This window comes from Electrona antarctica (genome assembly GCF_951216825.1).
Source record: "Electrona antarctica genome assembly, chromosome: 10".
Lineage (NCBI taxonomy): Eukaryota > Metazoa > Chordata > Actinopteri > Myctophiformes > Myctophidae > Electrona > Electrona antarctica.
This window is the reverse complement of record NC_136791.1, coordinates 5,999,614-6,015,777: the sequence shown is the minus strand read 5'-3', so window position 1 is coordinate 6,015,777 and position 16,164 is coordinate 5,999,614. Positions and strand designations below refer to the sequence as shown.

Below are 16,164 nucleotides of genomic sequence, written 5' to 3'. Positions count from 1 at the left end.
GTCTGTAACTCTGGTTCCATGTGTACACTCTGAGTTAACATTGATTTAACGATATAAAATGGGGTTCCCAGAGAGAAAAATGCCATTAACCCATTTTGGGCGGGAACCCCTTTTGGTGTTAGCATTATGCTATGCTTTAGCTATTGAAAAATAGCAGATCTACAAGCTCATAGCGCGCCACCGAGTGGCGCGCTATGAGCTTGTAGATCTACTATTTTTGAAAAATCTAAGAACGACTGACATAGAAACATAGCTTTTTCAGAAAACTGTCAGGATTTAGAAGACATTTTTAGAATCTGATCTCAGGTCAAAATGGGTTAAATGCAGGGGGTCCGTAGCCCGATGCATGTCCAACCGGGGGTGCTTGAAATGAAAATGGTTGAGAATCACTGCTAGAACCGTCATACAAATCTTCTCTTATTGGGGTCCCTGGCATATCTTTTCAAATGTCAGCAGGCTAATAAATGTCGATTTAGGGGTCCTTGACATGAAAAAGTTTGAGAACCACTGGTAAAATGGTGCATTTATATAGCGCCTTTATCCAAGGCGCTTTACATAGATTGTGCATTACATTCACCCATTCACACACTGATGGCGGCGGAAACCATGCAAGGCACCAACCAGCACATCAGGAGCAATTAGGGTTTCAGTGTCTTGCTCAAGGACACTTGGACACTAACTCTAAGGGAGCCCACAGGGTTCAAACTAGCAACCTTGCGGTTACCATCCAGCCACTCTAACCCCTGAGCCACCGCCGCCACTGGTCGATGGTATGTATGGGTAGTGTAGTACCAACCTGGCCCAGGAGGAGGAGCTGGTCAGCACATTTCTTGGTTTGTTCATAATTGGATCTTTTCACCTCCTGCAGGTGGACTCGATCCAGCTGGAATTTCTGCAAAACACGAGTTAATCAAGACCATGTCACTTCACAGTTAATCAAGACCATGTCACTTCACAGTTAATCAAGACCATGTCACTTCACAGTTAATCAAGACCATGTCACTTCACAGTTACTCAAGACCATGTCACTTCACAGTTAATCAAGACCATGTCACTTCACAGTTAATCAAGACCATGTCACTTCACAGTTAATCAAGACCATGTCACTTCACAGTTAATCAAGACCATGTCACTTCACAGTTACTCAAGACCATGTCACTTCACAGTTAATCAAGACCATGTCACTTCACAGTTAATCAAGACCATGTCACTTCACAGTTAATCAAGACCATGTCACTTCACAGTTACTCAAGACCATGTCACTTCACAGTTAATCAAGACCATGTCACTTCACAGTTAATCAAGACCATGTCACTTCACAGTTAATCAAGACCATGTCACTTCACAGTTAATCAAGACCATGTCACTGCACTGTTAATCAACACCATGTCACTTCACAGTTAATCAAGACCATGTCACTGCACTGTTAATCAACACCATGTCACTTCACACGCACAATGGGGCATTTTTACGCACAAAATATCATGTATAAAGACAGATGATCAAAGGTGTGGTTGAGAGAATGATCACCCTCATGTGTCTAGGTGTGTGTGTGTGTGTGTGTGTGTGTGTGTGTGTGTGTGTGTGTGTGTGTGTGTGTGTGTGTGTATGCGTGAGTGAGATATATAGAGATATAGAGAGAGAGATTAGATTTTTTGAGGGGAGCTAGCCCCTCCTATGTCCAGCTTTGAGGGTTTGTGTAAACACAAACATTGAAGACAAAAGTGAGGACGCAAATTGTGATTGGCCAGAATGAGATGATGTATGATGACGTATGATGATAAGAGCGCCCCTCACTTCACACAGGTGTGATTTGTTAGGTTTTAACACACTGTTGACATAATCACATTTCATATTCCATCCGCTGCAGAGCGGATGGAATTCAAACAAATGAGCGAATGGTGATTTTAGATATAATACAAATTAAAAATTAATAAATTAGTACTGTTAACTATCTGTAAAACTATTTTTTTTTTTACAAAATGTGAACGTCATGACAGGACTGGGGCAAAGACATACAGTACAAGTGAAGAATGTATGTGTTGGGCTCTATGGCTCTATGTTTTGTTTGTGCTTGTATCGCTGCGTGCGTGCGTGCGTGCGTGCGTGCATGTGGAAATCACGAAGCAGATATGCGTTATGCTTTTGTGAAGATGAATTCTCCTCTGAGGCACAGCCATTGTTATGAATCATCACATAGATAAAAAATTCACTTAGTTTAACTTGCTGCTTGTATTGAAAACGTTTGTGTGTGCGTGCGTGCGTGCTTGCCAGCATTATGCGTAGCTGATTGCTAAATAAGTGTTTCTGTTATAATAAAGAATAAAGTACAACAAAACATTTCCAATTTCGAAATGCCAGAGAGAGATCAATATTTACAAAGAATAAAAAACACCATCATTTTAGAACATCCATTAACAGAAAAACCTCCAAAAGCTTGGAAGAAATCTGGTGGGCTGTCATGGCCATCCTTTCTCATTAAAAAGAAAAAAAAGGAAAGAAAAAAGGAAAGGAAAAAGATAATAATCAAAATGCTCTTTCCTAGGCCTCATACAGACGTATCAAACACATGGTCGCCTCAGTGTTTTTCCAATGGGAGTCACATGGTTTGACCTATATGATCCGGTCGGGAGCGGATGATATCGTTACGTCATGTTTGTAGTATTGTTTTGTAGTCGACAGGCAGGAACAATCAAACGGAACTTCCTTTTCCCTCAAACCGATTTTTCAATCAGCAATCAAACACAAATGTTTGGTCAAACCATGTGACTCCCATTGGAAAAACATTGAGGCGGCCATCAAACACTTCAACAACTGTGTCCTGTACACTATAAGCCATACCTCCACAACTGGTGGGTCAAACTGAACAACCAATATGTCAATTTGAAGCTATGATTCTCTGCTTTCATATGAAAAAAAACATGAAAAAAATGTGGTCACAATTTCTGTCTGAAAGGGAGCTGCGATAACACTGCATACAGAAGAACGGGTTCATGAAGAACTACCACGGCTTCTCCGCCAGCCCTCACAGATCTTTGATTAAAAGCCTCCACTGTCACCTAGGCAACAAACATGGATGTCTTGTCTCCACTTGGTTGGTCGCGTGGCTGCCATGCCAACAGGCAGCCGTACGGGAGAGAGAGACGGAGGAAGGGGCCAATCAATGAGGCTTATATTAAGGTAAACTTTTGCCAACACAGTCTACGGTGGGGGGGAGGGGGGAGGGGGGATCTGTGGTCGATATTAAGTTTGAAAAAGTCACGCTGCATTGTTTGTCAAAGCTCTCTACGCTCCACCACCAGCCTCCCTCCTCTCCCCCTTTTCATGCCGATCCAGCCGTGTCATCGACGAGAGACATTGATCTTCCCAATGACAAAACCCTGCACAAACAAGGACATTTATTGTTTTTTTTTTTTCTTTCATTGCTGCTCACTATAGCTGGGTATATTGACCCAGTGTGACAAGGGAACGAATTCGGTGGGAGTTCATGGAAGGAAGCTGAAATGGGGAGGGGTGGGAGTACATGGAAGGAAGCTGAAATGGGGAGGGGTGGGAGTACATGGAAGGAAGCTGAAATGGGGAGGGGTGGGAGTACATGGAAGGAAGCTGAAATGGGGAGGGGTGGGAGTACATGGAAGGAAGCTGAAATGGGGAGGGGTGGGAGTACATGGAAGGAAGCTGAAATGGGGAGGGGTGGGAGTACATGGAAGGAAGCTGAAATGGGGAGGGGTGGGAGTACATGGAAGGAAGCTGAAATGGGGAGGGGTGGGAGTACATGGAAGGAAGCTGAAATGCTACATTTGAACTGCAAAAGGCTCCCTTCAAGCCCCGGGCTTAGTGAGAGACTAGGAAAAAAGAAAGAAACACAACCACTTTTAAGCCATTTTGACCTGAGATCAGATTCTAAAAATGTCTGTTTGAAAATGACAGTTTTCTGAAAAAGCTATGTTTCTATGTCAGTCGTTCTTCGATTTTTCAAAAATAGCAGACCTACAAGCTCGTAGCGCGCCACTCGGTGGCGCGCTATGAGCTTGTAGGTCTGCTATTTTTCAATAGCTAAAGCATAACATAATGCTAACACCAAAAGGGGTTCCCGCCAAAAATGGGTTAAGCCTGGCGTCCCTATTTTGGGGCATGTCATTATAGGAGACAAATTTCAAGAAAAAAACGAAACAAAACAATGTTTTATTGCTTAAGCTTATGTAGTCACTATTCATTAATTCAGTATACCAAAATCCATTTGAAAAAAGGTTTCTCAGGTTCCCAGGTCGAATATTGATATGCGATTAAAATGCCATTAATCGAGATTAATTAATTACAAAGCCTCTAATTAATTAGAAAACTTTTAATCGCATCCCAGTCCTAAGACATACACACAACAGTCCAGGTGCTGCACGCACACACACACACGCACGCACGCACGCACGCACGCACGCACGCACGCACGCACGCACGCACGCACGCACGCACGCACGCACACACACCCCCCCCCCCCCCCCCCCCCCCTCTCTGTGTCTCTCTCTGCTTACTTGGAAGTAGGCGCTCTCGCACAAGGTGTCGTGGCAGATGTCCAGGTGGCTCTGCTTCTGGGAGACGACGACGACAGGTTGGGGGGTCTCTTTCTCGTCGCTCTGGGCCGGGGGGCGCTCCGCCGTGGGCACGCTCAGCTGCCGAGCCTTGGAGAACGACTGGAGGTAGTGGGCCGCCACCGTCCAGAACTGGAGGTCGGACTCGTCCCCGAACAGCCTGCGGTGGGTGTGGTGCAGCGCAGCACACAACCAGTAGGTGGGGGGAAAAAAGTACATCATTCAATAGAGAGTATGCACCAGAGTATATAAAAGGATAGAGACTGATCTGGCGTGAAGCTCTGTCCCCTCCGCTATTCATGTCAGTGGAAGTTGCTCAGTGGTGTTTTGAAGCACCCGGAAGGACCGTCTCAAAACGTCTACTTCCGCATTGGACCACCACATTTTGGTGGTCAAATGCGGAAGTGCAACCGAGCGCTCAATGTTAAAGCCCAGCTGCACGGGGTTTCCCGGTCATGAATCCACGGGTCCGCCTGTAGTCCCTCCTCTTACCACTAGGGCCCAGAGCTTCAACGTTGGAGTGCCTCACTGGCCCCTTGATGCACATGTATGATTTCCCATCGGGACACGCCCCCCTCACCTAGACCAGTGGTTCCCAAACGTTTTCGTGTCAAGGACCCCCAAAAATACATTTATTAGGCCACGGACCCCCCATTTGAAAACATATGCCAGTGACCCCGATAAGGGAGGATTTTTACGGCTCTTGCAGTTTTTCTGAATCATATTAATTTCATGGACTCCCAGTTTCACACGCATTATGCTACGGGGACCCCCGATTTAATGGCATTTCTATATCTGGTACCCCAATTTATATTGTAAAACCACTGTTTAATTTAGTGTACAAATGGAACCAAATGGACCCTAACAGGTCCATTTGGTTCCATTTGTACACTCTCTGAGTTACAGACACATTTGTTTCCTAACTATCTCTAGCTAGGTACCCCCTGGAACTCCCTCAAGTACCCCTAGGGGTCCCCGGACCCCACTTTGGGAACCCATGATCTAGACTGAGTGGCAAAACATTGAGCAGCATGGAGTGTTGGACTTTGGAAGCGCTCGTTGGAAATCACTCAACCATCCTGCGTACCACCTGTTTCTAAATGTCACATAATGCAGGAGGCAGCAAAATGTTGTGTTATTGAAAACAAGCACTTCCAAACTCTGACACTTAGAAAAATAATCAAATGCAGGGCATTTCTTGACAGAAAGTAGCTCATAACGTTTCTATGGTGGATTGTTATGAAACAAAAACTTAGAAATAGAAAGAGGATAATTCAAGCTTTTCGTACAGCTGCAACGTTGGTGAGTTTAACATTGTTTAATGCAATCAGACAGGACTTTTCTGTTTGGATGAATGGGCTGTCAAGGCGAAAAGGTAGTAGCATTATGAGCTTGTAGATCGGCTATTTTCAAATGGCCGAAATGTATATAGGGCTGTAAGTGGATAATGTATGTTATTAATATACAAAGTAACTAGTAACTAAAGTTTTCAAATGCATGTAGTGGAGTAAATGTACAATATTTGGATCCAACATTTGGTGGAGTAGAAGCAAAAGTATTGGAAGTTGGAATTACTCAAGTAAAGTACAAATACCTACAAATTGTACTCAATTCATTGACCACCGACACCCCCATCTGGTGTTTGAAAAAGGTACTCAAAGGACCGCCCAGTCTATTAATACGGCGAGACTCTTAGTTTAAAAGCTGTTTCACTCGGAAGCCGACAGTCAGGAAGTGAATTATCGTGAATTATTATATGTAACGGGCGCTTCGATTGTTATGTAATTCACCCAAAACATACATGTTGTATCCGAGGATCATATCGTTTAGAGTAATGAGCCACGAATCTAGCTTGTTTTGAGCCAAAAAGAAGAATCCTAGACATTACGATTCTAAAAACCTATGTCCCCATAGACCGCAAAAGCCAGGGGAATTTTCATTTCCGTTTTTTTCCCCCTTTTCTTTATTGCACTGCTACCGGAGTGTTATGAGCGCGTACAGGACACAGTTGTGAACCGCAATCAATTGATATCAAAATAGGCGCCAAAAGGACCTTTCAGAGGGCGTCAAAAGACCCTATCGGCGCCGAGTGAGTTAAGTACAGTTAACCCATTTAGACCTGAGGATGATTCTACAAATGTCTTCTAAATCCTGACAGTTTTCTGATAAACCCTATGTTTCTATGTCAGTGGTGCTCAACCCTTTTCATGTCAAGGACCCCCAAAAATATATGAAATTGGCCACCAACCCCCATCTGAAAATAAGTTGTTCCAGGGACCCCCCCAGAAGCAAAGATTTGAGTTAAAAACGTTCGCTCTGAAAGAATAAAGATTTGCACAACATTTTCACGAATTTTCAAATCTACAAGCTTGTAGCGGCGTGGCACTCGGTGCCGCGCTATGAGCTTATAGATCTGCTATTTTTCAATAGCTAAAGTATAACATAATGCTTAAAACACCAAGAGGGGTTCCCGTCTTGAATGGGTTAAGTAAAAGTACTTAGTTACTTTCCACCACTGCCTGCGGGATGCATCACAACCACAGCAAGGCTTTAGTTGAACCCAGTGTGGATAATGAGCTCCATGACATTAGCTTACTGTAGTTAGCTACTGTAAGTAGGCTGTATTCTGTGTTGTTCTGTACCATGGCGCTTTGTTCTCTAACGGTCTAACCCATTTAGACCTGAGGACGCATCTGTGTCGCCTTATAGCTTTTAACCACTTTAACCCATTCTGACCTGAGATCAGATTCTAAAAAATGTCTTCTACATCCTGACAGTTTTCTGAAAAAGCTATGTTTCTATGTCGTTCTTCGATTTTTCAAAAATAGCAGACCTACAAGCTCATCAAGCTCATAGCGCGCCACTCGGTGGCGCGCAATGAGCTTGTAGATCTGCTATTTTTCAATAGCTAAAGCATAACATAATGCTAACACCAAAAGGGGTTCCCGCCCAAACTTTAGCAGTTGAAAAATAGCAGATCTACGTGCTTGTAAATCTGCTATTTTCGCAAAAATCGTTTCACAGTGAACGTTTTCAACTCAAATATTCGCTTCTGTGGGGGTCCCTGGAACAACATATGTTCAGATGGGGGTCGGCGGCCAATTACATATTAATTTTGGTGCTATGTGCTGATATAGAAACAGGTTTTTCAGAAAACTGTCATGATACTAGAAGACATTTTGTAGAAGCTGCTCTCGGCTCTTAATGGGCTAATGACCACGTCCATTGTCCAAGCCCACGCTTCGCCCCTGGCATCAAGCTAGCTTTAGGACCTTTCATGCCTTTCGTTATTGTCAGAGTTTTGCAGATTACACAAAGCTGTTGCTAGGTTACCTTTACCGATCTAAGACAAAGTGAAAGTGTTATTCTGTGCAAAGCAGGACCTTGGGTGTTCTCAGGTAAATTAAGGGTTTAATAATGCAATGGAAAAAACGGGGAAAAATTACAGTTCAGCTCAGAATAACTCTTCTAGGCATTGCCTGCAATGCCCGGTGGGAAATTAAAAACTGGGGCGAAGAAGACGCAAGAAATGAGGCTTGTCGACATTTCCCTCGCCTGTCAGGCATTGTGTGGAGATGCAGAAGAGTGGTGTACACCACCACCACGTCTGGTTATTACATCCCAATCTGTCAGAGTGGTGTACACCACCACCACGTCTGGTTATTACATCCCAATCTGTCAGAGTGGTGTACACCACCACCACGTCTGGTTATTACATCCCAATCTGTCAGAGTGGTGTACACCACCACCACGTCTGGTTATTACATCCCAATCTGTCAGAGTGGTGTACACCACCACCACGTCTGGTTATTACATCCCAATCTGTCAGGACAAACACAGAGTGGTGTACACCACCACCACGTCTGGTTATTACATCCCAATCTGTCAGAGTGGTGTACACCACCACCACGTCTGGTTATTACATCCCAATCTGTCAGGACAAACACAGAAACTGACACGTTGAAAACGTGCATTATGACTGCCGTCTGCCGCACTTCTCAAAACAGCCAGCCAGCCAGCCAGCCAGCCAGCCAGACAGACAGACAGACAGACAGACATACAGACATACAGACAGACAGACAGACAGACACCAGAACACAAATCCCTCAAGTCACTGTCAGACAGAATGTCATGCTTTATTTTATTTTTTTGTAACCCATTGTTTCACCCAGTGTTAATTATCTAATGTAATCCTGGGCTCTACAGGCTTTCCCCGGTTGGACGTAGCGTGTGGAAGGAACACGTTATTCCAACCAGTTCCTTTCCCCTCCATCAGGCGCCCCGGCTGGCCAGGGGGAGGCAGTTTTAGAGACCAGGATTACTGCATGGTATTTGTGAGGGTACCTACTGTACCCTAGGGGACACGGGGAGAACATGCAAACTCTACTTGTAAAAGAGACTTTAGTCTCAATGTGGTTTTTCACTGGTTAAAAAAAGGTTATGGTACCACAACCGTGACCCGAAACGATGACGTGCGTGACGCCTGATTGACACTTTTGTCAGATCTCGTCACAAGATCTGACAAATACCAGATCTTCAAGCTCACGACGTGTCGCACCGCGACACGTCGTGAGCTTGTAGATCTGGTATTTCTGGTGTGCAACCAAGTATAAATCGGGCATTATCGTGTGGTCTTACCTTCACGGTGACATGTTGGTTTATGGTCAACGGCCATCATTTCACAATTCACACACGCAATTACCCATGAGGCCGTGCAACGGCGGCGAGCGGCGACTCACCGCGAGACGAGCAGGCAGCGCTGCAGCAGGTTGAGCTCGGGGTCCTGCAGCACGCTCTTCATGTCGCTGCGTGGGGGGGGGGGAGCCAATCAGGAGTCACAGACGTCACAACAACACAGTTAACAGCCAATTACACTTCAGCATGCGCACGCACGCACACACACACACACACACACACACACACACACACACACACACACACACACACACACACACACACACACACACACACACACACACACACACACACACACACACACACACACACACACACACACACACACACACACACACACACACACACACACGGCGGGAGGGGGTCTGCTGCTTATCTGTTATCTATAGGGATTGCTGCAGTGTTGATTTTGTCGATTAGTACGAAATGTTCGTCGACTACCTTTTTTCACTGACTAATTGAAAACTAAGATACGGTGACTAAAACTAAGACTAAATATATTGACAGTTTCGTCAACAAATAAAAACTAGACTAAAATGGTTGCAAGGGACTAGTGGACAAGAGATCCAGTATAAGAAAAAGACAAGTAATTTTACATTTGGTTGCATGCTGAAAATAGCCAATGTAAAATCAGCCATTACGACGGCATCAAGGCCCGCCAAAATACATTTTAGTCGACTAAATCAACCAGATTTAGTCTAAAACTAAACAGGCCGTGCCTGTGTGAATTCACTAAAGCAAACAAGCATGCATGTATAAACCCACACAAGCATACAGTACTGCAATAAAAAAGAAACCCACGAAACCCTCAATGTGCACGCACGCACGCCCCAACTCATGCTGTCACATTCTGGCCAGCTCCGGAAACAAACAAGGCACTATCAGACTAGTTCTCCCAGCGTGTGCCAAGAGAAGGCCTTGTGCTGCTGCTTTAGAAGACGGCACAGAGTCATAACTCACTTAGACATAGCGTTGAGCTGCTCCTGGATCAGCCCCTTTATCTCCTCTTTCTCAGTGTAGTCCCTGGAAGAGAGGGAGAGAGAGGGATCACTCTCAGCACGCTACAGAGACTAAGCCCACCCCATGCTATGATGCTCCCCAACATGTAAACCCTGGACAGAGGTTCGTTCCGTAGGCAGCTCAGAGCAGTGGTAGGAAAAGTACTCACATGTTTTACTTAAGTAATAGTATCCATACTGAAATACTTCGTTACAATTTTTTAACGAATTCAAAAGTTTAAAAAAAAAGTATTGGTATCAAAATGTACCAAAAGTATAAAGTACTTATTATGCAGATGTCCCATTTCACAAGTTTTCAAATGTATAAAAAAATTATATATAAAAAAATATTTTGAAAATAGCAGATCTACAAGCTCACAGTGCGTCGTGATGAGAGGCATTGTGAGCTTGTAGATTCGGCTATTGTATTTACATGTAGGGCTGATGATGTGGTTAATGTATTTTTGTAATGATAATCAAAATCTACAAAGTAACTAAAGTTTTCAAATGATTGAAGTGGAGTAAAAGTACAATGTTTGCCTCTGAGTACCTCAACATTTTTCTTAAAGCGCAAACAACATGCATTTTAAAACTGCTTTTAATATTTAATATCATATTGTCTATGTCCCTCAGAGCCTTTTCTCTGTCCCAAATCAGTCAGACTGAGGAGGTGAGAAATAATACGATCGCTCTCATCTAATATTTATGTCGAGGTTCGACGGCATCCACAGAGCACCGGCAAGATATTAAGCAAGATATTGGGGCAGGAGGGGGAGGGTGAGCGCTGGATGGAGGAAAAGCTCAATAATGCCAAAGGTCAGCTAAATGGGGATAATGCGTCAGGTTGCAGTTAAGAGGCATCTCTCTCTTGAGAACCTTAACCCATTCTAGACGGGAACCCCATTTTGTGTTTATAGCATTATGTTATACTTCAGCTATTGAAAAATAGCAGATCTACAAGCTCGTAGCGCGGCACTAGGTCTGCTATTTTTGAAAAATCTTGAAAATGTGTTGCAAATCTTTGAATATATTATATTCTTTCAGAGCGAACGTTTTTCAAATCTTTGCTTCTGAGGGGTTCCTGGAATAACATATTTTCAGATGGGGCACGGCGGCCAATTACATAACATTTTTGGGGTTCTTGGACATGAAAAAAGTTGAGCACCACTGACAGAAAAATTGGTTTTCCAGAAAACTGTCATGATTTAGAATCGTCCTCAGGTATAAATGGGTTAAAAGGCCAGACCAAAGGCCCCTCCAATGCATGGCTTTTGAAATGACGTCATAATGGCCAGCCACGTCGATCTATGGACTTAGAATTTTGTTTGTTTGTTTAGAGCACCTTTAACAAAAATCATTTGCCAGCCAAGTCTATGGACTTTTAAACGTTTGTTTAGGGCCCGGATTTGACGACGTAATGTTGTCATGTGGCCAATATTAAATACATCTTGTGACTGTATCCACAAACAAACGTTGTCCTACACAAACATTACATTCCCATTGACAATGAATGGAGAATTTTACGCCATAGTGTCTGAGAAAATTTAGACATAGTGTCTATTCTACGTCATGATGATGTACGATGATAAGAGCGCCCCTCACTTCACACGGGTGTGATTTTATTTTATGCAATAACAGACTGCATTCATGTCTCGTAACGTGTATATAGTGGCAGTGAATCTACAGTGAATGAAACAGACTCTGCCACAATTTTGTGCAGGCTTCTAAAAGTCAAAATCATGCTTCATTTCAACATTACCAGGCGGCCCTCACCTCACATGAGTGTGATTTTTAGTATTCCCATGGTGACCACTGACCTATGGCTTTATGGAGGTGAGTGTGTTTCACACTGCTGGTAATTGGCATTTCCTTTATGGCAACATTAATCCGAGTGTTAGGGTGTGTTAGCACGGCACCGTCTCATCACACTCGACAGCCCATGACAGCCGTGACATCAATGCCGATGTGTTGAGAGTCAAGACACTTAACCCCTTCTCCTGGTTCACAGGTCCCCACTGGCCTGCGTTTCTTCATGGCAAAATAACATTCGTTTGTTCCCGAATTCTGATGTGAGCATGTGTAGAATGTAACGTACGCTAAATGGTAAATGGTGCATTTATATAGTGCCTTTATCCAAGGCGCTTTTACATAGATGCATTACATTCACCCATTCATACACCGATTGCGGCGGAAGCCATGCAAGGTACCAACCAGCACATAGGGAGCAATTTGGGGTTCAGTGTCTTGCCCAAGGACACTTCGACATGTAGACAGGAGGAGCCGGGATTCGAACCGGCCTGCTCTACCTCCTGAGCCACAGTCGCCCCATACGCTACATACAGTACACATTGTGCAACTGCTGATAATATCAGACAGACACTCAAATGGTTTGATACCCTCCTCCTGGACAATGACCATTTTGCTCTTACGTCATACTTGAGGAGAAGGAATCAATAATCACTAATCAATATGGTCAATTGATAAGAGGTTCCACCTACACTTGGGTGATGTCCATGGTGTAGGATCCTGACCATGGCTGCAGCAGCAGGAATGCCTTCAGGGTGAGGGCAGCCCGGGGCAGCAGCAGGTAGGGACACCACACTGGGTCTGAGGAGGTCCCCACATATACAGAACATTAGGGACACCACACTGGGTCTGAGGAGGTCCCCACATATACAGAACATTAGGGACACCACACTTGGTCTGAGGAGGTCCCCACATATACAGAACATTAGGGACACCACACTGGGTCTGAGGAGGTCCCCACATATACAGAACATTAGGGACACCACACTGGGTCTGAGGAGGTCCCCACATATACAGAACATTAGGGACACCACACTGGGTCTGAGGAGGTCCCCACATATACAGAACATTAGGGACACCACACTGGGTCTGAGGAGGTCCCCACATATACAGAACATTAGGGACACCACACTGGGTCTGAGGAGGTCCCCACATATACAGAACATTAGGGACACCACACTGGGTCTGAGGAGGTCCACAGATATACAGAACATTAGGGACACCACACTGGGTCTGAGGAGGTCCCCACATATACAGAACATTAGGGACACCACACTGGGTCTGAGGAGGTCCCCACATATACAGAACATTAGGGACACCACACTGGGTCTGAGGAGGTCCCCACATATACAGAACATTAGGGACACCACACTGGGTCTGAGGAGGTCCCCACATATACAGAACATTAGGGACACCACACTGGGTCTGAGGAGGTCCCCACATATACAGAACATTAGGGACACCACACTGGGTCTGAGGAGGTCCCCAGATATACAGAACATTAGGGACACCACACTGGGTCTGAGGAGGTCCCCACATATACAGAACATTAGGGACACCACACTGGGTCTGAGGAGGTGCCCACATATACAGAACATTAAGGACACCACACTGGGTCTGAGGAGGTCCCCACATATACAGAACATTAGGGACACCACACTGGGTCTGAGGAGGTCCCCACATATACAGAACATTAGGGACACCACACTGGGTCTGAGGAGGTCCCCACATATACAGAACATTAGGGACACCACACTGGGTCTGAGGAGGTCCCCACATATACAGAACATTAGGGACACCACACTGGGTCTGAGGAGGGCCCCACATATACAGAACATTAGGGACACCACACTGGGTCTGAGGAGGTCCCCACATATACAGAACATTAGGGACACCACACTGGGTCTGAGGGCCCCAGATATACAGAACATTAGGGACACCACACTGGGTCTGAGGAGGTCCCCACATATACAGAACATTAGGGACACCACACTGGGTCTGAGGAGGTCCCCAGATATACAGAACATTAGGGACACCACACTGGGTCTGAGGAGGTCCAGATATACAGAACATTAGGGACACCACACTGGGTCTGAGGAGGTCCAGATATACAGAACATTAGGGACACCACACTGGGTCTGAGGTCCCCACATATACAGAACATTAGGGACACCACACTGGGTCTGAGGTCCCCACATATACAGAACATTAGGGACACCACACTGGGTCTGAGGAGGTCCCCACATATACAGAACATTAGGGACACCACACTGGGTCTGAGGTCCCCACATATACAGAACATTAGGGACACCACACTGGGTCTGAGGAGGTCCCCACATATACAGAACATTAGGGACACCACACTGGGTCTGAGGAGGTCCCCACATATACAGAACATTAGGGACACCACACTGGGTCTGAGGTCCCCACATATACACAACATTAGGGACACCACACTGGGTCTGAGGAGGTCCCCACATATACAGAACATTAGGGACACCACACTGGGTCTGAGGAGGTCCCCACATATACAGAACATTAGGGACACCACACTGGGTCTGAGGAGGTCCCCACATATACAGAACATTAAGGACACCACACTGGGTCTGAGGAGGTCCCCACATATACAGAACATTAGGGACACCACACTGGGTCTGAGGAGGTCCCCAGATATACAGAACATTAGGGACACCACACTGGGTCTGAGGAGGTCCCCACATATACAGAACATTAGGGACACCACACTGGGTCTGAGGAGGTCCCCACATATACAGAACATTAGGGACACCACACTGGGTCTGAGGAGGTCCCCACATATACAGAACACACACACACGCACACACACACACACACACACACACACACACACACACACACACACACACACACACACACACACACACACACACACACACACACACACACACACACACACACACACACACACACACACACACACACACACACACACACACACAATCACTTTTCCCATCAACTGCAATGGGCTATATGCTATATCCACTTTGGAAATAACTTGGGCCCCTTCCCTGCTTCCTTCACAGGTGTAACCGCTGACACTAATGAAGGTTCTGTTCCATCCTGGTCAAACAGAGTCAGGGTGCTGCTGTTGTACGTGTTGGCTCACTGGAAACACTCTGCTACACCAGTGGGTCTCAAAGTATTGTTGAGCGGGTTCCAAATGGCCCCGTAAGGGTGTGTAACTCTGGCTCAGAGTTATGGGGGTCCTAGGACCGAAACGTTTGCTTTTTAATTGCACTTTGAGCACAGAGCACTTTATGAGCATGATAAAATAAAGAAAAAATATTTTCTTAAGTCTCAGTTAAAGGAGTTTTACTTCTATTTTCTATACGGTGAGAGAGTCTTTTTTCTTTTTCAAAGTTTCCCTTATGTTTTTGAGACCACCGCTACCGTAGTCAAGCCTGGAAAGAAGAAAAGGACAAAGAAATTAAGGCGCAGCAGTTTTCTCAGTGCTTCCTTGAAATTAAAAAGGTTTGAGAACCACTGCACACTAAATGGAACGGAGCCTGGAATAGCATGACCCGACGAAGATGTAACTGAAACATCGAAACGTTGTCGCTTTTTTTTACTTGCACCCCGATAATAAAATAAGGGCTTAAAACTATCTGAGTTGCTCCAGTGCCTCCTTTTCTCCTGAAATAGTATCATTGGTAACACCTGTGACCTGTGAAGGATGTAGGGAAGTGGCCCGGAAGCAAGGACGATTATGAAAGGAAGAAGACATGAAGTCGGGGTTGCGTCATGACACTCATCGGTGGCAAATCTCGCACCGGAAGTTCGATGAAATACATGGCAGTGGATGGGAGCCTGCTGGACAGCTTGTAAACAAACATTATTTATGAACGATTGAGACCTTTGTCATATAATCGGTTCAGGGATATAAAAGAACATATCGTTGTTTTCTAATCACTTGCTGTTCGATATGCACAGTACATCAAACGGTGGACAGTCTCGCGATACTTGGCACATACAGAAACATACTTTGTGCTCTTTAGATACGTCTATGAAATGACAGTGTACACATCGGAAAGCAACACAGC

The 16,164-nt window shown here is 45.1% G+C and overlaps 1 protein-coding gene across 1 annotated transcript in view; it reads right to left on the bottom strand.

Moving 5' to 3' along the window:
• Window positions 1-736: 736 nt before the first annotated feature.
• The window catches only part of wdr11 (WD repeat domain 11), a gene marked incomplete at its 3' end in the record, with an annotated part of 212,767 nt that continues 197,339 nt past the window's right edge, over window positions 737-16,164 (bottom strand). Inside the window, exons 20-24 of the mRNA XM_079512909.1 lie at window positions 12,778-12,886; window positions 10,242-10,304; window positions 9,326-9,391; window positions 4,530-4,746; window positions 737-892 (exon numbers count right to left, since the gene is read on the bottom strand). Coding sequence (XP_079369035.1) covers window positions 737-892; window positions 4,530-4,746; window positions 9,326-9,391; window positions 10,242-10,304; window positions 12,778-12,886 — 611 coding nt within the window. The remainder of the gene's footprint in view (window positions 893-4,529; window positions 4,747-9,325; window positions 9,392-10,241; window positions 10,305-12,777; window positions 12,887-16,164) is intronic.